The 19,615-nt window shown below is 59.1% G+C and overlaps 1 protein-coding gene across 1 annotated transcript in view; it reads right to left on the reverse strand.

The window, feature by feature from the left end:
* The window catches only part of KDM4B (lysine demethylase 4B), a 134,001-nt gene that overhangs the window by 73,528 nt on the left and 40,858 nt on the right, over positions 1 to 19,615 (reverse strand). Inside the window, 3 exon segments of the mRNA XM_079915879.1 lie at positions 6,196 to 6,389; positions 13,104 to 13,218; positions 14,126 to 14,301. Of these exon segments, the coding sequence (XP_079772005.1) occupies positions 6,196 to 6,389; positions 13,104 to 13,218; positions 14,126 to 14,301 (485 nt within the window).

Here is a 19,615-nt window from a genome sequence, read left to right on the forward strand (position 1 = left end):
GTGCCCCTTGCTGCCCACAGCCCTTTGCATCAAACAGTGAGTGCACAGCAAGCTCCGGACCAAGGACCCATGAGCCGGGAAGACGGGACTCGGCTGGTTGTGCTGTTTAGGACAACAGCCATCTTCTCTGAGAAGGAGGATCCTTCTGCAGAGACGCGACCACCCCCATCATAAAACCTCCGACGAGCAGCTTCAGGCAAGGCTGCGTGGACGGAGGACAGACTCCGCCAGGGATGCTGGGTCTGGTATCTCCGCAAACAGATTCAAGAAAGCTCGGGGCCTTGGACAGCACGACCCTGCCACCTTATCTGTTGTCTTTTAATAAACAGGGGTCCTGACACCTCTCTACTCTCCGGCAGTCTGCTCTCAGGAAGAGCTCTCTGCTCAAAAACATTCTTTTTGTTGCTGGATTTCTGGTCACCATGGCCCAGGAGGCAGGGCAGAGGAAGGAGTCTGCTGGTCTCCCCAGTGTGTTCACGAGGTACACCCCGAGCCTCCCTGCACCATCCCGACGGTCTCTTCCCCCGGCCCCCCAGGTGCTGCGGCCACGTGGAGCTGCTGAGCGAAGCCGCTTGGCTCAGCTGCGGCGCCTCTCCCCCCAGAGACCGAGGAGGACAGGAGGCAGCGCCTCTATCTCACGTTGGCATCCTGTATGGGGACGGGGCGCAGTGCTGGGAAGCTAAGTACCAAAGCCAATCTGTGCAGCCGTCACACTCCCACCAATCTCCACTCCAGACGGTGCCCAGCCAGCCCTCCCGCCGCCGTGGGGCAAGGCGGGGCCGCGCCTGAGTCAGGGAATGGCCCTGCTCCCCGCTGTGCCAGGCTCTCAGAAGCCACGAGGTCACTCAGGGACCTCCTCTGGGAGTCACCAGCGCTCTCCACCACGGGCCTCCGGAGCTGCTGCCTGCGGTCGCTTTGCTCGGCTCTATCAATCACCAGAATTCCCAATTCTGCCACCGGGGACAAAGCAGAGGCCCTGGTGGCCGCCCGGCATTGTGGTCCAGCAGTGCCACCTGTAGCCAGAGCCAGGGAGTCTACGGCCGGGAGGAGGGCGGGAGGCGCCTGTCCCCTGGGGCTCACTGGGGTGATTAATCAATGCCCGCAGGGAGCATGTCTGGGCAGTGGGCTGAAGCCGCCTGGGGTGGGCCTGCAGGGAGGTCCCGAGGGGCCGGGAGGGCACCCATCAAGGGGGAAGGGAGCAGCCCAGCAGTCTCACCCCGCCCCCAAAGGAGCAATAGACCCCTGAATCCTGAGGCCAGCACATCCAGCCTCTCTCCCAAGCTGCAGCCAGAGGCTGCAGGGGCTGGACCACATCTGCACAACAGCTCACGCCCCTCCCGTGCCCCACGGCAGGGAGCACATGCCCTCAAACGTGCACGTGCGCACACACACACATACCCATGCCCACACACGCACACACACTCACACACGCGCAGGCACACCTCCGAAGTACCAAGTGCAGGCTGAGATGACTGCCTGCTGGGTGTCAAGTTTCCCGGCAGCAAAAGAAAGGCTGCCCGTTCCCTCTCCTGTGAAAACCCCTGAGTGAAAATGCCGAAGAAAAACTGTAGGTGCAATGGAATCAAAAGGAGAAATTCTCAACGCACCCTGGTGCAGTGCTCAGGCTTCTTAAAGGTCAGGGAAGGAGCGAAGCTCTGGGAAAGGCTCCCCGGCCCCCTCACCAGCAGCCCCTCCACCGACTGCCCTCAGGGATCCGCCCATCACACCCCAGGACCATCCACGTGCCCTTTGTGGGAGCACAATCCGAGAGACCCTCTCCCCTGCCCCCGCCTCAGGGCACCTGACACCCAGGCCAACAGAAGCCAGAGGGCGGGAGGGGCTGGGGAAGCAGAGAGAAAACCAACTGCGGGACCTGCCTGACGGCCAAGGTCACGGCCCAGACAATCCCCGCGGGGAACACTGTCTGTCCCATCCTGGGGCCCTCTGGTGGCACGTCCTCCACCCACCCGCAGGTGGGCACACGGCAGCTGCTGCGTGTGGATACGGAGCCCTGCGTCTGGGCAACAGCGTTAAACGACCCCAGGTGGGTGTGTCACGCGCTCATCTACGGATACAGTTCCTGGTGACATGCTACCCACAGGGACCCGAAGGGGCCGTACCACGGGTGGGTATCGAGGGAGGCCCGGCAGACGGAGCAGCCCCGGGACGGCTGACCCAGCGCCACCCACGGGCTCCAGGGGGTCCTCGGCCCTGCGGGAGGAGGCACTCTGAACCAGGCGGAGCTGCTCTGCCTGCCTCCCCAGGCCCACGACCTCCTGGCCCCGATGACCAACCGTCCGGGCCGCTGCAAGGCTGGGTCTATCTTAAATCCCCGTCTCCAAAGCGATCTGAAGCTCCCACGTGCTGCGGGTATTCTTAGCCTGGCTGCCAGAGAGCGCCGCACAATGCCGGCCTTTCGGAGCAAATGCCATGCTGTTATCGACACCGGGCTGTGCGCGTCACTCTGACACACAAATCACACCACCAAAGTAGCAACAGACCCAGAAAGGCTCCAGAAGACGCCGTAAACCTGAGTAACTCGACACTTTCAAAAAAAAAAAAAGTGCTACTGAAATACCCCGGAACGGTTGTGATCAAGCTACTGCAGACGCAAGAGCATGGTGTGATTCGGGAGACAGACGTGGGAACGGATCTGCCCGAGAGCCCCGCCCCACAGGGTCCAGGGGAAGGCAGGGAGCAGGGGCACCACCTTCCCGGGCATCCTGAGTGGCTCCCTGCACCCCCAGCCCAGGGACAAGAGGACACCTCACCAGCCCCCGCACCCCACCCCTGCAGAGGTCCACGTTGACCCAAGAGGGAGTGCGGCCTCCACACGACGTAAACCTCTGTGCACGGGGGCTCCCAGGGGCTACGGGGTCGCTGTGCTCCCAGAACCCCAGTCTCCTAACAGCAGGGGCCACCCGAGCAAACCAGGGGTGCAGCTCAGGGGGCAGGGGTGCTGCGGGCTGTCCTGGGGGACAGGCAAGCGAGGGGAGCAAGGTGCCGGCCCTGTCACCCAGGGGCCGCTGGCCCTCATGTTCCCAGCACCCTCTCTCTGGGGGACATTCCTCAAACCCAGTCCCACTGTCTTCCATCCGCCCTCGGTCCCAGCCGCTTCTCAGAGGCCCCCAGCCGCTCACTCCTCCCTGCCCCCCCAGAGAACACACAAGGGCCCCAGTCTCCCGAGGCCTCCCCACCCCCGGGCAGGCCTGCATCTGAAAGCCCAACCTTCCTCGCCCAGCAAGTGCGGGGACCCAGCAGCGCCTGCTTGCATACTTGTTCTTTCTTTCTTTTTTTTTTAAGGAAAAGGTGGGTTTTCTCCCCTTTGTACCCCTCTGGCTGGGAGGCCCTGACCAAACCCAGGGCTAAGAGCTCCCACCGCCCAAGGGCGGCGGCTCCGTCTCCCCCTGCTGCTGCTTCCAGGGGGCCTTCAGAATATCACTGCCACTGCCGCTCAGAGGAATCTACGAAAGGATGAAAGAACCTGGGAAATTTCCAGCAGCGCACAGAGCCAAGCCAGAGGGAAGGGCGGGAGCGCCATCTAGCGGCCCTCGGGGGAGCCGCGCTGGGGCAGGACTGGGACAAGGCCACTCAGAGACCCGGGCAGACGTCCCTCCTGCCACCACCCCACCCCATGAGACACGGCCCAGGCCAGCGAGCTGGGCGCAGTAGTGTGCGCGCGCGCGCACACACACACACACAGGTACCCCACACAGATATCTGACACTCGTCGCACACTGGTACCTGATCCACACATATACACACTTATATACACAATACAAACATATAGATACCTGACAAACACACACACAGATACATCACACACACAACACACACACAGATACCTAACAAACACACACTCACATACACACACATAGGTACCTGAGACACATATATACACACTTATACAACACACACATACACACGCTCATATGCATACTCAGACACACACACCCATGTATATACACACACACACTCATACACACTGACACACTCATTCGTATACACACACAAACACAAATATACACACAAACACACACACATACATATACGCAGAAACATACACTCACATACCCCCTCGGACACTCACACACACACACCCTCACATGCACGCACGCAGCCCCAGCCTGCAGATCTATCTGCACGGGGAACCCGAAGGCCACTCACCGGCACTCAGCCCGCCAGGCCCACGGGGAGGACGCTGCTGTGCGGAGCGGTGGGCAGAGCCCCCAGGGAAGCACCCCACAGGTGTGGGCCTGGCGCAGAGCAAGGGCCCCTCCCGCCAGGCCTGGACTGGGGCCTCCATGCTGTCCCGGCCCAGCCTTGCCATGGGGAGTCAGGGGGACGGGGCGGCCACGCAGTCACTGGGGCCTCCTGGGCAGCTCGGGGACGGCACCCTGACCAGGAAACCCCTCCACTCGGTGCGCAGGACCACACTGCAGGCATGAGGCTCAGGCCTTTGTTCAACCACCATCACCAAATATACCAATCTCTCTCCAAATCTTTCCCCAAAAGCAAATAGTTCCCCACCCAGAGGTTCCAATGATCAAGGGCTCACGTAAAGCCACAGAAGGGCACAAAAGGGGAGGAGTGGACTGAAAACAGGAAGCCCGTGGAATTGTAACAGGATCCCAGCCAACGCACAAAGTAGCACCACGCGAAGGCCAGGGGGTCTGCGGCCAGCAGAATAACGGCCCCAAAGATGGCTGCAGCCTAATCCCAAGACCTGTGGACATATCACCTCACGTGGCAAAGGGGACTTTGCAAGAGGCATTAAGTTAAGGTCCCTGAGACAGGGATGACCCTGGATTACCCGGGGAGCCCGGTGTCATCACAGGGTTCCTCATAAGAGGAGGCAGGAGGGTCAGAGGCAGAGGGAGACGGGAGATGCTGCGCTGCTGGCCGTGAGGATGGAGGAGGGGCCGCGAGCCAGGGATGCGGCGCCTCTAGAAGCTGGAAAAGGCGGGCACCGATGCTCCCCTGGAGGCTCCGGAAGGACCAGCCCTGCCCACGCCCGGATTTAGCCCCGTGAGGCAGTCAGCCTCCTGGCTCCAGGACTGTCAGAGAACCAATGTGAGCTGAGTTAAAGCCGCCAGATCTGCAGTCCTTTGTTACAGCAGCCCTGGAAAACTCACACGTGTCCCCAGCCTTCCCTGCCCATCTGAGTGGGAACCGCTGCCAGACAGCGGGGCAGGGGCTTCACTCGGTCCACGGCAGAGGCGAGGAGAGGGTGGTCACACAGCCGACGGCCGACAGGGAGACCTGGCTTCCCACCCGGGTCCGCTGCTCAGAGGGCCTGCTCCCGCCCCTCAGCAAAGGGCCCCAGAACATCCCTGTTGACTTAAGGGGGTAGGGGGCCCTCCCCCAGGCCGGCAGGCACAGGCTCAGCCACGTGGGGCTCAGCTCTCTGTTGGGACAAGACAGGGGCGCCTTGGCCAGGGTCCGCCTGGGTCCCTGCTGGGTGGCCCCCCCAATACAAAGGTGAGGGTTCACTGGCTGAGCTCCTGAGCACCTCTCTGCTCCCCTGAGCCGCGATGATTATTGTGACAACAGAACCTTCTAACAGCTAGGGAGAGGCAGGGCGATGCGAAGCCCCCGGCTCAGAAGTCTCTGCTAGAAACACAGCGAACAAAGACGGCCTCCTGCCGGCCCCCTGGCAGAAGCTGCGTGTCAGGGGAGTGCTCAGCTGGGAGATTCCAGAACACGACCGCCTTGGCAATCTGCCCCAGCCTGGGGGGCCCATTGCTCACAGAGTGCCCTGCAGGGCCCAGCATGCCCGCCCACACCCTGCAAACGGCTAACACCACCCCCCAATCTGGAGGCCAAGAGGGAGGCGAGGGGAGGCGAGGGGAGGCTCAGGCACAAGGCCGCCCACTCCCCAGGCCCGCGGTCCCAAAGCCCCCAGCACAGCGCGGCCCTGAGAGGCGTTACCGGAAGCCTGGCAGCAGCCACGTTCAGTGTAAGGTGCTCTGAGCGCAAACCACAGGCTCCGGGGATCCGTAAGCGCGTTTCTGGGGGGCGTGCGTGCCCTCAGCTAGCGGGGGCTGGGCCGGCGGAGCCCCCAACCCCGACCTCTGCCTGCCCTGCCCGACAGCCCCAGGTGCAGCCCCAGGAGCCACTACAGCCCCCACCCTCGCCCATTGGGCAGCCCCGCCTCCCTCAGCAGCGGCCGGCGGGGCTGCGGCCGCCCCTCACCAGGACTTGGGCTCCCCGAAGTGCAGGTAGTTGATGCTGTACAGGTCCATGTCCTCCGTGTGCCAGGCGAAGGTGGTCTTCCACATGCCGAAGTACAGGTAGGGGGTGTTGACGCCCTCGATGATGGTGCCGCACTCGCGCTCCACCATGTCCAGGATGGTCCGCAGGTTCCCGATGTTCCACTGGGCCACGTCCTGCATGGCGGCGAGCACACGGTCAGCCTGCCAGCCACCCCGGCCCCCAGCCTCCCCCACCGTCACTCGCCCCCAGACGCCGGCAGTGAGACACCTGCGTCATTCCCTCGGAGCCCGGGCTGCGGTGTGACCCCCTGCCCAGGGCCCAAACAGCATTCTGCCCCACACCTGCCTGCTTCCGAGCCTCGCCCACCCCAGGGGTCCAAAACCCACCCTGGGCGGCACACACCCGACAGGCACAGGCCCCCTGCCCTGGGCCAGGCGGCCAGGCAACGCTTCCCCTGGACCCCACGTTGAGCTGTGTGTGAATCATGGGCGGGGAAGGCCTTGCTGCGGCCACGCTTGGCGGTGAATAATTCACGTGCCGGGAAGTCAGTGACACAGAGGAGGAAGAACATGCCGAGCGGGGCTCCCAGCGACGTGCCAGACAGGCCTTCCCGCACCTTCCCACAGCGGAGACGGGGACGGCACTCAGAGCCAGGCAAACGAGCGAGGGATCCCCACCCACCAGGCTCATCTATTCCTAACGCCACGAGCAAACAAACCCCGTCTTGTCATAAGAGCTCGTAAAACATGCTTTCATTGACTTCCAGTCCCCGGGGAAGCCTCGGGGCTGCTGAGATGCTGAGTGCATGGCAGCGTCCCTTCATGCCCCAGATCCACCCAGTGCCACCCACCGCGTCCACGTTTTAGGCCCGACTTGGCAGGTCGGTCTTTGCAAGGTGAGCTGTGGCCAGAGCCCAGGACATGGAGGAGGGCCACGATCAGACCCCCACCGCGAGCATGAGAAGCCCAGGGTCGCCTCAAGTGGAAGATGCCCAAGACTGGGGGCACCAGCAACCAGTCGTCTCCCCAAAGCCCTGTCCATTTGCCACCCGCCCCCATCCAGCCCGCATGGACAGGGGACCCGGGGTCTAGACTAAGCTGGGCGATAACTCATCATGGGCCAAGGCATTCTCTGCTCTGGGCCTCAGTTTCCCCTCAGTACAAGGAGACTGTGGTACTAGGTCAGGCACGGCAAACACATGGCGCCAAAGCCCCAAATCCTCTTCCAGAACCCAGGGCAGGCTCACCCACTGAGCTTTGCCTCGGCCCCGCTGAGCTTGCACTGGGCCTTGGAGCCCTTCGCGGGGCCGTCACTACAACCGTCGGCAGCACGTGAGAGCAAACCCAGAGGTTCTCTAGGGACAAGCCTCCAATTTTTGAATTTTTATTTAAAAACAAAATTTGGGGTCCTCAAGAGAATGAGAATATAAGCCATAGACTTGGAGAAAATCTTTGTAAAACATAAACAACTGTTGTCCAAAATATACAAAGAACTCTTAAAACTCAACAATGAGAAAGCAAACAACCCACATAAACACTGGGCCGAAGACCTGAACAGACACTTCACCCAAGAAGATACACTGATGGCAAATCAGCACATGAAAAGATGCTCCCCATCATCAGGGAAATGTACATCGAAACCACAATGAGGTACCACCACACACAGATAAGAATGGCCAAAATCCAGAACACTGATGACACCAAATGCTGGCGAGGATGTGGAGCAACAGGAACCCTCATTCATTGCTGGTGGGAATGCAAAATGCTCCAGCTACTCTGGAAGGCAGGTTACAAAACTAAACATACTCTTACCATACGCTGCAGCAATTACGCTCCTTGGTATTCACCCAAAGGAGTTGAACGAAAACTTATGTGCACACAAAAATCTGCAACGGCTGTTTACAGCAGCCTTATTCGTAATTGCCCAACCTTGGAAGCAACCAAGATGTCCTTCAGTAGGTGAACGGTTAGAATAAACCACGATATATCCAGACAATGGAATGTTATTCAGATCTAAAAAGACATGAGCTGTCAAGCCATGACAAGACACGGAAGACCCGTAAATACTGGGTTGGCCAAAAAGGTCGTTTGGGTTTTTCCATAAGATGTTACATGTGACTAAGTGGAAAAAGCCAATCTGAAAAGATTATATACTGTATGATTCCAGTTATAAGACATTCTGGAAAAAGGCAAAACTATGGAGACAGTAAAAAGATCAGTGGCTGCCAGGGCTTGGGGGAAGTGGAGTGACGAACAGCTGGAGCACAGAGGCCTTTTAGGGCAGTGACACTATTCTGTATGACACCATAACGGCAGAGACTTGCCATTATACACCTGTCCAAAGCCATAGAAGGTATGACACCAAGAGTGAGCCTGAATGTCAACTACGGACCCTGGGATCAGAGTCGCAGACAAGGGACCCAATGTAACAAACACACGGACAAGGCATCAGTGTAGCAAACGCACAGCTCTGGTGGGGACGCTGACAGAGAGCGAGGCTGAGGGTGCAGGGGAGCAAAGCACGTGTGGGGACTCTCTGCACCCTCCTCTCGACTGCGCCGTGAATCTGAAACTGCCCTAGAAAAGATACCTATCTAAAACTAACAACAATTATTATTATTACTATTATTATTCAGGATCCCACCTAGCACCAAGACTACACAGTGGGGGAAAGAACAGTCTTTTCAATAAATAGTGTTGGAACAAATGGTTGTCCACATGAAAAAGAATGAATTTGGACTCCCTCTTCATACCATATAAAAAAACTAACTCAAAATGGATCATAGACCTAAATGTAAGAGCCAAAATTATAAAATTCTTCGAAGAAAACATAGGGGCAAATCTTCACGACCTTGGAACTGGCAAAGGATTCTTAAATAAGACACCCAAAGCACAAGAAATAAAAGAAAAAATAACAGAAAAATTGGACTTTATTAAAATAAAAACTGCCGTGCTTCAAAGAACACAACCAAGAAGGTAAAAAGACAACCCACAGAACGGGAGAAAATACTCACTAATCATTTATCAAGTGAGGGACTTGTATCCTGAATGCATGAAAAATTCTTACAACTCGATAATGAGAAGACAAATAACCCAATTAAATATGGGCAAAAGATCTGAATAGACATTTCTCCAAAGAAGATATACAAATGGTCAATCAGCACATGAAAAGACCCTCAACATCACTACCACCAGGAAATGCAAATCAAAGCTACAATGAGATACTACTTCACACACACCAGGATGGCTAAAATAAAAAATACAGAATATAACGAGTGTGGGTGAGGATATGGAAAAATCAGAGCCCTCAGGCTTGCCTGGTGGAAACGGAAAATGGGGCAACTGCTTAGGAAAAAAGTCTGGCAGGTCCTCAAAAAGTTAAACATGGGGTTACCATGTGACCTGCAATTCGCCCCTGGGTAGCTGTCCAAGAGAAATGAAAACACATGTCCACACACAGACTTGCACGTGAATATTCAGAGCAACATTATTCCTAATAGCTAAAAAGTGGAAACAAGCCAAATGTCCATCAGCTGGTGAATGGATAAAGAATATATGGTCCATCCATACAGTGGCATATTATTTGGCCATGAAAAGGAGAGAAGCACTGATACTCACTACAACGTGGGTGGACCCTGAGAACACAATGCTTGCTCAGTGAGAAAGCCAGACACAGAAGGACACACAGTGTGTGATTCCATTCATGCCAAACGTCCAGAACAGGCAAATCCACAGAGACAGACAGTGGGTTTGTCATTGTCAGGGACTGAGAAGGGGGATGGGAGTGACTGCTAACGGGGATGGGGCTTCTTCTGGGGATGGTAAGAATGTTCTAAAATTGTGGTGATGGCTGCACAACTCCGTGAATATACAAAAAAACACTGAATTACACGCTTTAAATGGGCAAATTGTGTGGTATGTGAATTATATCTCAATAACGCTTAAAAAAAACAGTAAGTATGATAATCAACAAATAAATAAAACCAATCCAACTAGCACTAACTTTCCAAAACTCTACATGGAAAAGGACAGGTCATTTGACAATCAGGCATCTGACTCCACGCCCACCTGTACACGAGCACATGAACTTCAGTTATTCCATCCCATCAGGCTGCTGGGGTCTAATTCCCTTCCAAGAAGTCACGATCCATAAACCGAGCAGCAGAGCCGCAAGCTGGGATCGGGCTGGCGGGAGGAGCTGGGCAACACCAACCCCCAGGCACCAAGGTCCACACTGTGGCCAAGTCAAGAGGACAGCTGGCCGAGGTCACAGGGCATAGCCAGCTGGGGCCACCGGTCAGACAGCCTAGATTCTAACACCTGCTTGGGACTGGACACAGAGAGTGGGACTCAGCAAGTTTCCCAGCCACGGAGCCTCGATGTCCCCACTTGGAGTTGCGGGGAAATCGCCCGGTTGCTCTAAGGACTAAACATGGTGTTTAAAGAACAGAGGCGCGGGACTTCCCTGGTGGCCCAGGGGTTAAGAATCCGCCTGAAAATGCAGGGGACACAGGTTCGAGCCCTGGTCTGGGAAGATCCCACAAGCCTTGGGGCAACGAAGCCAGTGCACCACAACTACTGAGCCTGTGCTCTAGAGCCCGCAAGCCGCAACTACTAAGCCTGCAAGCCACAACTACTGAGCCTGTGTGCTGCAACTACTGAGCCCACATGCTGCAACTGCTGAAGCCTGCACACCTAGAGCCCGCGCTCCGCAATGAGACTCCACCGCAATGAGAAGCCCGCGCACCACAACCAAGAGTAGCCCCCGCTCACCGCAACTAGAGAAAGCCCATGCGCAGCAACGAAGACCCAACGCAGCCAAAAATAAATTAATTTAATTTAATTTAAAAAAAAGAACAGAGGTGCCTTCCTGCCCAGGACTGCGCCAGGCCCTGCCTGCAGAGGCCCAGGGGAAACAGCCCTCCTTGTGTTCAGAGACCAGACGTGTCCCTGGGGACACGCACAGCGGTCCTCCTGCCCGAGCAGCTTCCAGGAGGAGCCGCAAACACAATGAAACCGGAGAGGGTTGGAAGCCCAGCACTGATCCTGGGCTGCCAGGGAGGGTGGTCCAGGCCTCGGCGGCCTGGCATGGGAAATGGGGGCCCTGGAGGTTGGCCCCTCTCCCCGGGCCTGGAGGCCCTTGAAGAAAGCAGAGAAGCAGGGGGAGCAGTAGACAGGCCCCAAGAGGCCCCAGAAAGCCCTGGGGCCACAGCCCCGCCAGGCCCCCCCGTCAACCCGACCCAGGAACTTCTGCACTGGCCCAAGGGCAAGCTGGCCCACAGTGCTAAAACACACCTGTGTAACCACAAAACCTGCCACGAACAAGGTGACCAATCCTGGCATTCAGAGGTGCGTAGCCGGGAGCTGGGGGAGGTGCGCCCGGGTGCGGGTGCAGGTGCCGGTGGGAGTCGACGGTTAGGGACCTGGGCTGCAGAGTGTGCAACAGGGCCTCTGGGGCCGCGTCCTCCGAGCAGGTGCAGGCCTGCTCCCAGGGGCTGTGTGCTCGCTGGGAGAAGGCCTGGCCTTGCAGGTCATCTGACCCTTTGGGATCAAGGCCAAGAGTGTGAGCTCAGGGTCCGGGACACGCCCACTGAAGGACTGCCATGCGCCCGCCAGGCCCCATGTTATTGATGGGGAAACCGAGGCCCAGAAAGGAGGAAGCAGGACAGGGGCAAACTCGGTCTGGACCCCCGGGGTGAGGGCATCTCCCTGTAGTTCTGGGGGCAGTGGGTGAGCTCACTTCGAGCTTGACCTGCATCTTCCAGGTAACAAACTAATGCCCTCGGCACCATGCACCACAAAGTGGACCCACTAACAGAAGGTCCGGGCCCAGGTCAGCTGGGCTCCGTGAAGCCGGTGAAGCGAAGCACTGGCAGCGATCCGTGCTGGGACCTGAGCGGCAGTCGTGTGTTTCCCACGCCTTTTGGGAATCACAAGCCGCCTGTTCTAACAGGCTCCTCCCCTGGGCGCCAAGGAGGGTCCCAACCCTTCTCAGGAGGGGACTTTATTCCTGCCCCCACCTCCCCGCTACCCAAGAACAGGTGGCAGCTGCCCTCAGGGGAGAAGGGCTGAGCTGACAAGAGTCTTCCCCTCAGGCGACCTTCAGGGGAACAACCGGGGGGAGCACGCAGGGAGGCAGAGGGGGCCCCCGGGGAGTGGAGAGGGCCAGATCCTAGCCCAGGGTACCCCGTGCAGAACGCACCCAGGAGAGATTCAGGCTTCAGAGCTTTGAAATTAACCCCGGTAGATCCATCCCAGGGCTATCCGAGGTCCCATAAATATTTATAAATTGTCCCCCCCAAAACACGATCCCACTCAAACCTCCCTCTGCTTGATGCCAGCACCCTCGGGGACCTCGGCATCAAGCCTCGACCAGGGCCTGTCTCGCCCTTGGACAGGCCGCGGGCGGCAGAGGCCCAAAGGCCGAGGAGCAGGGCCCTCCCAGCCCAGCAGAGGGACTGGACGTGAGTGGACCCAGGGGTGGCCTGGATGGCTGAGAACTCGGGCTCCCAGGTTTCCAGGAAGATGGAGTGACAGAAACTTGAGAAGAAAAGCACTCAAACAACCGAGAATTTAGAGAGGCCCCTGGGAGAAGGGACGGAACGCTCGATGTCATCTTTTTAGAACTGCGTTGTGGCCGGGCCGCTAGGTCAGCGGCCGAGCGTGGGATCAGGGGCAGGGGCAGCACTATGACCTGGCAGGGAAGATTCTGCAAACCTCTGGCTTCTTCCTTTCATCCTGAGCTGGCACGTGCCTGCAACCAGAGCCCAAAGAGAAGGCCCCGTGGAGCATTCCGTGTCACCCCAGCCTCTGTGGTCCAAGGTGGAGCCCGCTCGCCCCCTCCACACCTCCACATCCACCGGGACGCCTAGGGGCCTCAGTACTTACGTCATCATACAAGGAGCCACTGATGTCAGCCCCATAGATGGGCGACACGAAGGTGAGGTTCTTCCAGTACTTGCGCTCCAGGTCATCGAAGTCCTGGTGCCGGGGGGTGCAGTACCTGGGGACAAACCGAGCATGTGGGGCTCAGGGCACCTGCCAGACACACCGAGGGAGGGGCTCCGCTCAGATACCCGCCCTCCCGGCAAGGGCACGGCCCCGGAGCCCACGGATGAGCTGTGGTGACTGCCAGGCGGTGAGGTGGATGGACGGCGGGGGGGCAGCCCTGCCTGGAACGGTACCCAGGGGTCCCGTCTCGCCAGCTATCAGGGCCCGGGGCCCCCAGGTCAGACCACACGCCAGGGCCACGGGAGCCGGAGGAGGGACCTGGGTTTTGACGGTTCTTGTCCTCCTACCACCCTGCAGACACCGACAGGCACCGTGGTGGCCAGGGACAGCGCATGAGGGGACAGACAACGCCTGCTCTCACAGGACGCTTGTTTGAGAGCAAAGAGACTGCCAGAGATGCACATAAGACCTCAGCGACTGAGGGGGGCTGGGAGCTACACAGAACAGGGGGAGTGAACAGCGGTGCTGTGTGCCAGGGAGCGTGCCCGCGTGCCATGAGTGCCCACGACGCGCCTGTGAGCTCCCGGGAGTGTGTGCGCATGCCCAAGTGTGCCATGGCGAACCAGGCACTTGGGGAGACGTGCCAGGAAGCCCCTCTCTGGGGAGGTGCTGTCAGAGCCGAGACGTCCTGGGGCGGGGAGGTGCTCCGGGGACAGGGGACACGGGCAGGCCCTGAAGGGCCGGCCCCGCAGCCAGCGCTGAGGGCAGCGTGAGGTGGACAGCGTGGCCCTGGGTTGGGTGAAGGTCTGGATTTTGCCCCTAAGAACCGGGGGACTGTGAACTGGGGGTGCTGAGGCCCACCCAGGGCACACAGAGCGGGCTTTGTGGGGGCTGCGTGCGCCCCGCCCTCCGCACCCCGAGCTGGCGTTTCGCCCGCCACGCCACCCAGGCCCGCGTACTTCTCACTATTGGCCAGGCGCCGGTACTCCCCAACCGTCATGGCCTTCTTCTGGATGTTATACTGCGTGAAGAGGCCCGACTGGCCCGTCACCACCTGCTGGATGGGCGCCGGGATGACCACGTCATCAATGTCGTCGTATGTCTGCCGTGGCTTCCACTCCTTCGGGGGGATGATCTGCGAGACGGAGCGGGAGGGTGGTCAGCGGCGCCTCCCCTGGGCTCGGTCGCTTGGGACTGGGTGAGGGGCAGGGAGAGCCTGGGGGCACCTAGCACCCCCTGTCCGTGTCACCGAGCTCCCAGGAGACCCGGGGCCAGGCCTATCTGGGCACCACCCGGCAGGGTAGGGGGCTGTGCCTGCCTCTGCACGGGGCCAGGGCCTGGAGAAGTGGGAGCAGCCCCAGAGGACGTGCGCGATCACAGAGTGAGCAGATGTGGGCAGGCTGGGCTGTGTGCGCCCCTCGGCCTGGGATGCACTCACTGTGTCCCAGGGGCTCTGCTACCGTGCCCTCTGGCCACCACGTGCCCGGCTCGGGACTCCGCGCAGATGAGGCCCCAGAGCAGAGACCCTGGTGCCGCAGTGCACACTCATTCCAGCGCCCTCGCTCCAGTGACACCTACTGGGGGCGATCGCAGCTCTAGGTGGTGGGGAGACATGGGGACACAAAGGACTCAGGCGAGGGCCTGAGCCCTGACTGGAGGGCGCAGGTGATAAATCCCAGCGAGAAAAGGAAATTGTAGGACAGTAATAAGGGTAAAGCGGGGCTGGGTGAGCCGCCCAGAGGCAGGAGGTGGGGGGCGGGCAGTGGGGGGTGACAATTCCAAGTGGGAGGAGGCCTGAGAAGGTCACACTGCAGCCCCCACCACAGCAGGCGCCACCACACCCCTCCCCCAGCAGGTGGCGGCAACCCGGCCCACCCACCCCACCCCAGGAGGGTGCCACGGATGGGGATGGACCTCCCCCTCCACGTTTCCTCTCCACCAGTCGGGGGTGACCTCTGTGCAAGCCCCACGGGCCCAGGTGGGTGTTTGCAAGCCCCGAACCTCCTTCCAGGGCGTCCAGTGGGCCACCCACCCAACAGCTCTGGGAAAAGGAACTAAACCAACCCATTTTTGGTGCATCAGCCACGCACCCTGGGGGAGCCGAACCCTCTCCCAGCTCAGGGCCACCAGGGAAGCACACGGCGCTGAGGCCCGAGTTGGCCGACAGCTCGGGAGTGGCTAAGTCCACTCACCATCCCCAGGATCCCGCTGTCACATGGGTGCAAAGAAATGTTTTGCTTGGCGACGAAAACACTGACTCTCCAGTTCCTGCTAAAAAGGGTGCTGCCCACCCACGACTAGCACGCATGGGGGTGTCCACCCACATAAATCAGTAACAACGACAGCAGCGACGATGAGAAAGTCAGCGCTCCTCACCCGGGCAGTCCCGCCCCACGGGGAACACTGGGCCATGTCTGGGGACGTCTGTGGTTGTCAGGACTGGGGGAGCTCCTGGCATCGCGGAGGTGGGGGCAGGGAGGCTGCTCCACACCCCACAGCACCCAGGACGGCCCCCCAGAGAATGACCTAGCCCTCATGTCAGCAGTGCCAGCAGGACCCTCATTTAGAGTTAGATGGGGACGAGCCCCCTCCCAGAAGACACAGCTGTTCAGTCACAATGCCACAGGCGCCTGGCGTGACAACAGGGTGCTGGGCTCAGCCTGCCCGTCGACCGTTTTGTTAGATTCCCAGTGAGAAATCTGAGGAGTCAGGTGATGAACTAAAACACTCAAGGCTAGAAATGCAAAAAATAAAAAGGAGAGAGGGGGACTTCCCTGGTGGCACAGCGGTTAAGACTCCACGCTCCCAATGCAGGGGACCTGGGTTCAGTCCCTGATCATGGAACTAAGATCCCACACGCATGCTGCAACTAAGAGTTCGCAAGCCACAACTAAGGAGCCCACCTGCTGCAACTAAGACCCGGCGCAACCAAATAAATGAATATTTAAAAAAAAAAAGAAAAGAAAAGGAGAAGAGGGCCCATGCCTCCAGGATACAGGATGTTCTTGCAGGGAAACGGGTTGTGGGCTGAGGGATCCGGGACCCCGAGCTGCTCTTTAACTACGTGGCTGATGCCTCCTCGTGCAGAAAAGCCTGAGTTTCCTCCTGGGGAAAGCGCAGTGACCCTGGACCGGCTCCCCCGCCCCAAGTGTGTTGGAGAAACGCCTCCCTAACCAGGCTGCGGGATGAATGGACCACTCCTCAGCCCTCCGCTCTCAGGGGAGAGCCTCGGGCTCAGTCCTGTCCCCTCGGGCTCTGCTGTGTGACATCTGGACACTGGGGAGGAGCCGGCAGATGCTCCCGACACCTGGCTCACACGTGTGAACTGCACTTTCCCAGGCACATGCTAAGCGGGTTCTGGAAAGGCGCACGAACAGAAGGCCACTGGTCTGGAACCCGAAGCTTCTGGAAAAATCCCACGGCCTAACACCCTCAAGTCTCCGCAGAGCAGGATTTGAAAGGAGGCTCTCCAAGCAGAGGACACCTGAAGGATGTCCCCTAAAGGCCCATGAGCATCCCCACTGTGTGGCCCTGGACGGACCCTGACTCGAAGCTGCTAGGGGGCAAGACTCAGCCAAGGCCAGGAGGACCGAGAGGCCACACACCCAAGGGAGCGGCGTGACACCAGGGAGGTGGCCAGCTTGGCGGGCAGCTGGGGCAGGTGTGGGAGACCCTTCTAGAGGGAAGGAAGTGAGGGGCCGGCCTCTGCCCCCCAGAACCAGCTGGACCCAAAGCCATTCTGCTGGCAGCAGGCCTGGAGGCTAAGAAGAGCCAGGGCACCGCCTGGCTGCAGGGCACTGAGAGCACTGACGCCCCTTGACCCCTCCCCAGGACCCTAAGCCACGCCCCTTCCTGGCTCCCTCCCTCCCCCAGCCCTTCCCAAGCAGCCTGAGGGGGAAGGAGCCCAGCTGGACACTGGTCCCAGAGCACACTCAGGGTGGGTGAGGAATGTGACCCACCACCCCGATGGCCCCAGGGTGGGAGCCCCCGTACCCAGAGCCCCCTCAGCTCCGGGCCCCGGCCCAGCCGTGCCTGCTGAGTGCCCACCCCGACCTAGCTGCCCCAGGTCCGACAGAGCTTTTGTCGGGGGGCTATCAAATGTAGCTTTGATGAAAAAAGAAACCTCAACAACACACACACACACACACACACACACACACACACACACACACACAGAAGGGCGGTCAAGGCTGATGAGACCGGGGTGAGGGGGACCCCAGCAACTACAGAACTCGTTCAGGCCAGCAGGACACCATGTCCCTTCTCCAAAGAGGCTGGCAGCCCTCAGGGCTGACGGCCCGCGTCGGAAGGAATTGGGGGCACCGAGGGCCGTGGCACGTGCCTCCCTGGACCCGTCTGTCCCCGCAGTAGCCGGGAGGCCCCAAGGGGCTAGAGGCACCTACACGCCGTCCCTGCCTGACGGGAGCAGGGATGCTGGTGCACGCGTGTGTGTCGGCGTGACTGTCCCCACAGGATCTCTCAGCGACAGCGGGGGAGCTGCTCCCAGCAGCCCCTGCCCGCCCTCACCGTGCCCTTCCAGAGAGAATTGCCCTTGCCAGAGAGAAAACAGCAAAGAAAATACCACTTAAGAAGAGTGGAATGGAACATGCAAACAAAGGGCAGAGGGGGACTTCCCTGGTGGCGCAGTGGTTAAGAATCCGCCTGCCAATGCAGGGGACATGGGTTCGAGCCCTGGTCCAGGAAGATCCCACATGCTGCGGAGCAACTAAGCCCGCCCGTGCGCCACAACTACTGAGCCCTCGTGCCACAACTACTGAAGTCCGCATGCCTGTGCTCCGCAATAAGAGGAGCCACCGCGACAAGAAGCCTGCACACCTCAGCGAAGAGTAGCCTCCGCTCACCACAGCTAGAGAAAGCCCGCACGCAGCAACGAAGACCCAACACAGCCAAAAAAACAAACAAAGGGCAGAGTGAAAATGTGCCCTGAAAACATCTGCCTCACAAAAACATCCAGTCCGAATGGTTTCCCGTCGATTCAAGTAAGTTAGTGGAAAACTGGTCCACGGGAATTAAAGGCTTTAAAGCAGAGGCATGGGGCTCAAAGGAAAGGCAGGAGCCGGCAAAGGAGAAGAAAAGGGAAGGAGCAGAGCCGGGGCGAGGACGTGCAGGGGAGACTCGGTGACGCCACACGAGGCTGCACCCAAAGCAGCCCAGGGACAGAAGGTGCTGGCAACAGCCCAGAAGCCGAAGCCGGAGATGGCAGAGGAGGAGGGAAAGGAGCGGGGCCGGGGGAAGTGGCGGGTGCTGCCAGCGGAGCACTCCGCGAGGTTACCAAGACTCCTGGCACAGGGGACAACTTGGATCCAAAAGCAGAACTGGCGCTGCATCCCGGCAAACGCGGAACGAGGGGAGGGACAGGACACATTCCAGGTGAACGGGGGCCCCCCACGCCCAGCCCCACGGGCACCAGGCCTCTGAGTCCCCCGCACCGCCCCCAGCTGGGGCACCTGAGGGAAAGGGGCACCTGACAACCGACCCCAGCCAATCGGTCCAGCCCAGAGGGAGGCTCCGAACCTGCAAGAACCTAGGCCCGGGGCTTCCAGAGCCACAGACCCCGATGAGAAGGCTCTGCTGGGTGTGTGCTGTCATGGGGCCCAAGGAACGAAAACCAAGGAGAGGGGAGAGGAGGTAAGATGTTGCAGGCCCACCTCTCTCCTCATCTGCGCGGCTGAGATTAAAGGCATGGATGTCACACAGCCAACCAAACCCGGCAGGGGAGGTGGGCAGAGGAAGGCCGGCACACCTGTCCCCTCGCTGCAGACACCGTCTGGGGACAGACCACCGTGACGCGCGGCCCAATACCACCCACCACCTGCTTCCGTCCAGCCACGGAGCTGATGCTGGCATTCTTTCTGGGTTTTTTTTCATTTTTTGAAAAGAAATTTTTAAATTCTTTTTTACTTTTTAAAATTTTACTTACTTATTTATTTTTTGGCCACCCCATGTGGCTTGTGGGATCCTAGTTCCCCGACCAGGGATCGAACCCAGGCCCTCGGCAGTGAAAGTGCAGAGCCCTCACCACTAGACCACCAGGGAATTCCTTTTTTAAAATTTTTAAATGGTTGAGGGAAAATAACAAACGAAGACTGTTTCAGGACAGGTGAAAATTCTACGAAATGCACATTTCGTTGTCTATAAATCAGGTTTCATGTGCTCACAGCCATGCTTGTGGGGTTGTGGGTCATCCCCGGCCGCAGAGCTGAGTGGTGGCCACAGACAGTCCAGCCCAAGAAGCTGAAAATATTTACTATCTGGCTCTTTGCAGAAAAGGCTTAGCGAACCCCAGCTTAAATAATAGAGGGCTGGGTATTAGATAAAGTGCCGGTCATACAGGAAGCAACTAGAAGAACCCAAATCAGGTGACAAATCTCCCAGATTATGTGGTGAGCAGACCCTCACACACACAGGTTCACGTGCACATGAAGAAA

The sequence above is a fragment of the Stenella coeruleoalba genome (genome assembly GCF_951394435.1).
Source record: "Stenella coeruleoalba genome assembly, chromosome: 3".
NCBI lineage: Eukaryota > Metazoa > Chordata > Mammalia > Artiodactyla > Delphinidae > Stenella > Stenella coeruleoalba.